We start from the raw sequence: 5,910 nt of genomic DNA, 5'->3' as shown, positions 1-5,910 counted from the left end.
CCACCCAGTCTGCCCAGTGGGAGCCCCAGGCAAGACGCCCTCCCCTGCCTGCTGCCGCCCCTCTCTGGGGATCACCGCTCCCGTTCGCACACGGTGGGGCAGCCCCTCCAGCCCCACTGCCAGGGGTGTCCATAGGGATCCTGACAATGGAGCTGACCGCCTCCCGCCGCATTTCTGACCAGCTTAAACCACAAGGACCTGCTATAGGCACAGCTTAAAGCTTCCCCACAGCAGCTCATTCCCCTGCAGCTCAGTCAGGTTTTATGAAAGGCGAACGCCTTTCAAGGAAGCAGCTGCAGCCGTCTCCAGCCATCGGGCTGCACGTCAGATGCGAGACAGGAGCTGTGCGGTGCGACATGCCCAAACCGTTCGACTGGCAGCAAGAGCTCTGCTCCCTCTTGCTGCTTCACGCGGCCCACGGGAATCTTGTCGTGAAGTCATCTCGTTTGTGCCCTGATCAAAGGCTCAGCTGTGGTGTTGGAGCGTGGGAGGAATTCCTACCCATCACCACCAACGTCCCCAGAAAGCTGGGAGAGCTGTTCACACCAGAATCCCACCCCTCCCAGACAGAGGGGCTCCAGCGGTCTCAGGCCCAAAGCCCTTTGCCTGGATGAGCAGTTGGACTGAATTACCCTGGGCCCAAGAGTTGGTCCAGCCCTGACACAGATGGGCTCAAGGGGTTCAGTACCTGCATGTTGAATCTGAAGGCTCTGTTGGCCTCTTCCACGATCCTTTCCTTGGTGTCCTTGTCCAAGTCCAGAGCATTCATCCTCGCTCTGTAGAGCTGCTTGAACTGCTGCGCATTGGAAACGTTGTCGAACACGTAGAATTGGATCCCCTCCTCCGTACTGGGCAACTTCAGGGCCCTCTGGGCTACTTTCTTCAGCACTTGGCCACCCGAGAGGTCCCCCATGTAGCGCGTGTAAGCGTGAGCGACTAGCAGCTCCGGCTCGTGCTGTCCCACGTGATGGATTCTGTCCACGTAGTGCTGAGTTGCCTCTGAACACTGAACCTTCTCTTTCCAGTCTTCTCCGTAGAAATATTTGAGGTCTTTGGCCAACGCTTCTTTCCGGTGAAGCTCTAGGGGGAAATAGAGGGGAGCAAAGACTGGGCTGTCCTTGTTGCAATCCATTTCCTCTTCCAGAGCCGAGTACGTGAAGTACAGTGCCACGGTGGCCAGCTGCGGGGAAAGCACAGCTCACGTGAGAAGCCGATCCCCGGGTCGACACGTCACTCCCTGGGACTACAGCACCCTGCACAGGGCTGGGGTACACAAGGAAACCCTCAGGCTTGAGACAAAAATCAGCCTGGAGAGGCTGTACCAGGCATGGAAAATTTGAAGGATCAGAGGGTCTTCTCCGCAGGGGGGTTTAAGGGTGGGTATTGGGGATATTTCTTCATGGAAAGGGCTGACAGGCATTGGAAGGGGCTGCTCAGGGTGGTGTTGGAGTCACCATCCCTGGGGATTTAAGAGACGTGTGGATGAGGTGCTGAAGCACATGATTTAGTGGTGGCATTAGCAGTGTTGGGTTAACGGTTGGACTTGATGGTCTTAAAGGTCTTTTCCAACCTAAAAAATTCCATGATTCTACACCCATGTTCCCAACAATGTTGCCCACAGGACACAAGCTAAGAATTAGTCTGACGTTTCCAGCTGCGTGATCTGGGTCTCCTGTCACCTTCAGAGCAAGGCACGGGGAACAACTTCATCCAAAAGGCACAACTAGCACCAACAGCCTCATGCTGTGCTGTATCTACTGAGATCTTCAGGATCCGACAGTGCTGCTCAGACCCAGAACAGAAGAGAAAGCAATCTCACCCATGGAAGTCTGGAAAACAGCCCAGTCTCCAGGAGCTGGAGTCAGCACTGTAATCCCACCAGGATTTCACCCCTAAGCAGTTTATGGTACCAGCAGCTGTGCTCTAGCTGAGCAGATGCGCGGCCAGGAGCCCAGCACCTCTGTCTAAGGAACTTTGTGCTGTGCCAGCGCACTCCTCATCCCTCCGGCTCCCGGCTGTGGATACACCAAGCAGGAGTCACGGCCAAGGGTCCTCCCATAGTTCTGGCTATTCAGTCACACCGCCTACAAGCCGGATTCCTCCCCGTCCCCCGTGTACAGGGGCTGTGGGGCTCTGCCTCAGAGGCTACGTCAGTCACCTCAAAGAGCTCCTCTGCTGTGGGACTGGAGCCACGCTCACCTTGAAGAGCTCCTTCTTGATCCGTCCTTTCAGGAAGTCTTTGACAAACTGCGTGTTCTCTGCACGGTCGTGGGATTCCTTTGTCCCCTCCTTCAGCAGCTCCGAAAGGTCGGTGGGACTGCGGGCAAACAGGGAGAGCTCCTTTCACCCCACTGCCACGCGCATCAGTCCCTGCTGTGTGGGAGGGACCCCCTCACCCGGCTCAGGCCCAGGTTGGAGCAGATGGAAGGTGGCTGTCCCAGGGGTCCCGCAGGCTGGCACCACGAGGAGGAAGCAGCAGGGTGGCAGCAGCCAGAGGCTCCTGCTGCTGACATGGGTGCTCACGTGCCAGCCAGACTTGCCATTCGGGGAGGGTTGGGGCTTACCAGGGGCTCAGACCCAAGGTGCCAAAGCAATTGCCAAGGATCCTCTGATCCCTGCACCGTTATTTCTGTCATTCATGTGAGCCCCAACAGTACCACAAAAGGAGGCCTTGAGCGTGTGAAGAGCAACTACTGGGGCAGCCTAAAGGGCACAGGAGCCTTGGCAGTATCCTCCGTAGTCACTCTGGACAAGGAAAGAGGCTCAGACAAGAGCAGATTCATACACAGGCAGGTCCCTAGCCTGTGTCCCTAGCTTTTCCAACTTCGGTGTCAGCTGCTGGAGGTAAGAGCTGAATGGCAAAACAGGGCAAGAACACCCTTAAAAAGTTTATTTATCCTGAATTACACAGGTTTTGCAGGTTACCACACAGAAAAAAACCACCCAAACCCAAAGCACCAGTGAGTTCAGGTTTCAGCCAGTGCACCTACCCAGAGTTTGGCACAGAGTTAACACCTGCACTCACTGAAAATCACGCCAACACGCACCTTCGTTTTCCTGACTAGTTTGCTACAGATAGCATCTTTGTGGTAGCTGGGAGAGACAGGCTCGGAACACTCCAGACACACGGAGGGGCTGAACGTTGCAGCCAACAGGCAAGACAAGCCTGGATGAGCCGGCAGAGCCAGGCAGCGTTAACCTGTCAAGCCAAAGAGAAGCCAACCAACCTAGGTATTCCAGGAAGCACCCTACTCAGCCTTCCCAGCTTCCAAGTCTGAAGCCTTGGCTTTTAGAGTACGCGTGTGAATTTGTTGTTTTTTAAACTAACCTCTGAGAAAATATTCTTGCCTAGACCGGCAGGTATTCTGCAAAAGCAAAAAAGGCAGCTCACTGGGGCAAAGTTCACCTCTAGAGTCATCTTTCAAAACAAGAAGCTGCTATCACATGAGCCTGCCCAGCAAGCCATGGAAAACTGGCTCCCCTTTGCCGGGAAGGCACAAACACAACTGCCGAACAGTCCAAGCATTTCTGAAATGCAAGCCTGACAGTAGAGACTAAAATAATAACTGCTTGTTGTCAGCCTTAGCCAGATGGCCCCTTCCCATCCTTTCCAGCACAGTCTGATCAAACACATTTTACTGCACATATATTTGATTGATCGCCTGCTGGAGTCCCTCGCTCCTTTTCAGATGAGGAGAAGGATCACTCCTTTCCCTGGAAAGTCTCCTGCCTCGCTCCAGACTGGGTCTGTGCCACGTTGTGAGACAGGACTCACCTGACGCTGTCATCTTCTGTTTCCTCGTAGCGCAAGATTTCCCCCTCTTCTCCCCCCTCTGAGCCCTCCACGGCCGATGGCATGGCTGCTCGGTGCTGGAGATTAGACAACCTGCAAGGCGAAATCAGAGAAGGGATTTGGAGCGGAACTGCCTTAGCAAGGGGGTGGGATGGGTAAGAAACGAGGAGCAGTCCCCCAAGGAGCCTCAGGGCCCCACCACCGCGCAGCGTGGAGAGGAGCAGCCGCAGGCACTTCCCAGCAAGCAGCGCTCCTTGCGCTGAGCTCCCTCGGGTGAACCTCAACGCTAACGCCCAGCTCACGAGACACGAGACCCACGTCACAGCGAGCAGCCCACAGTGCGTTTCCCACCTCAGAAGGGCTGCTGGATGAAGGTGACCAGAGACCTCCCCCAGGCTGCAGCAAGCTGCTTTCCTCTGGTGCTACCAAGTGTCTCATCCAGCCTTGGACCAGCAGAGTGCCTGGAAAGGGAAGCACCTCTCCTTCCCTCAGGAGGAAGAAGAGCTGCTTCGTTTCCACAGCAGCAGAGCCTCCCCCGGAATAAAGCAGCGGTGAATTAGGCAGGCGAAGCGCTGAAGTCAGGCTGCCCACAGGGGAAACAAAAGCCTTCCCTGCAACAGCGTATATGAGGGGGAACTTCCTGAGCAGGGTCAGATTGCACTGCTCTGCCTTCCCTGGGCTGTACTCCAAGAGTCAAAGCAGCCGCTGTCCGAACAGGGTGAGCTGCCGATGGCTCCCGATACCGCTCACACGCTCCTCTCCTGCCGGACAGGCTTTACTTCAAACCCCAGGAGCAACCAGGTTCTCTCTCTTTGTCCGCAAAAGGAAAAAGCCCAAGTCTCCTCGGATGCAGCAGGATGCACAGGACGTACCCAGAAGCAGGAGCAAGACCCCAGCACCGCCACCTTACAGGAACGAGGCTGCCGGCCGGCTCCTCGGAAGCACTCCATGCAGGGCAGCCACCCCCTGCTCCCCCACGTCGGTGCAGACCCCCTCGGTGGGCTGCATCGCTGCCCGGCCCCAGCACACCAGCTGCTGGCTGCCAGCTCACACAGAGCACACCAGTACCAAACCAACCGCCCTCCGGCTCCTCACCCCCGCGTTTCCGAGCTGTTTCACAGCCGCTCCCGCTGCCCCCCCACGCTCCATCACTCCTCGGCCGGGAGAGGGTCTGAGCATCCATCCCCAGGTGCAGCGCAGCAACCGCTCTGGGGGACACATCACCAGGGTGAAGGTTTCCCCTGCGACCCCGCAGCCTTCGGGCTCCCCAGGACGGAGATTCCCCAAGGGGAGGACTGACCAAAACACAAACCAGCCCAGCAGCAGAAGTCATGTAGGGTGACAGCCCTGCAGCCCCAGTGCCCTGCCTCGTGGGACAGGGCACGGCACAGCCTCACCATCCCTTGGGTAGGGATGTTTAGGGCAGGATGATGCAGCCAGGACAGCAGGCACACCAGCACCAGGGCCCAGAGAAGGTTGAGGAAGCCAGTTCAGGTGCTGTACTGTCTAAAGCGATAAGCACCTTCACCTTGTTTAGCCTGGAGAAGAGAAGGCTCCGGGGAGACCTTATAGCACCTTCCAGTGCCTGAAGGGGCTACAGGGAAGCTGGGGGGTGTACTTCTTGCAAGGGTCTGTAGTGACAGGACAAGGGGTAACAGGTTTAAATTGAAAGTGGGGAGGTTTAGATGGGACATCAGGAAGAAATTCTTCCTGGAGAGGGTGGGGAGGCACTGGAACAGGTTGCTCAGAGAAGCTGTGGATGCCCCATCCCTGGAAGTGTCCAAGGCCAGGCTGGATGAGGCTTGGAGCAACCTGGTTTAGTGGAAGGTGTCCCTGCCCATGGCAGGAGGGTTGGAACTGGATGATCTTTAAGGTCCCTTCCAACCCAAACCATTCCATGATTCACACTGGGTCAGCAAACAGGACCTATCTCCACTCATCACACAGCTTCAGGTCCAAACATTGGGAAATGCCCACTGTGGCGATGGAAAACCAAAGCAAAGAGCCAAATAACCTGCCTGGGCACAGCCAGGAGCCAGTCATGGGCAGAGGAACTGCCTGCTTGCCCCACAGCACAGCGACCGCCCCTCTCTACTGGGCACTGGTGAGGCCCCACC

The 5,910-nt window shown here is 56.6% G+C and overlaps 1 protein-coding gene across 1 annotated transcript; it reads right to left on the bottom strand.

Annotated features, from left to right (window-relative positions):
• Positions 1-688: 688 nt before the first annotated feature.
• On the bottom strand, positions 689-3,858 carry LOC104502860 (heme oxygenase 2-like; the record flags this gene model as incomplete). The annotated part of the gene is made up of 3 exons (XM_010154245.1): positions 3,776-3,858; positions 2,200-2,317; positions 689-1,180 (listed from the first exon to the last, which is right to left on the bottom strand). Coding segments are annotated over exons 1-3 (693 nt in total), but the record flags the coding sequence as incomplete, so codon positions are not given.
• Positions 3,859-5,910: the final 2,052 nt, after the last annotated feature.

This window comes from Eurypyga helias, unplaced genomic scaffold (genome assembly GCF_000690775.1).
Source record: "Eurypyga helias isolate BGI_N326 unplaced genomic scaffold, ASM69077v1 scaffold43966, whole genome shotgun sequence".
NCBI classification, from domain to species: Eukaryota; Metazoa; Chordata; class Aves; order Eurypygiformes; family Eurypygidae; genus Eurypyga; species Eurypyga helias.
The sequence above is the reverse complement of the archived record's forward strand: the minus strand, read 5'-3'. Positions and strand labels throughout refer to the sequence as shown.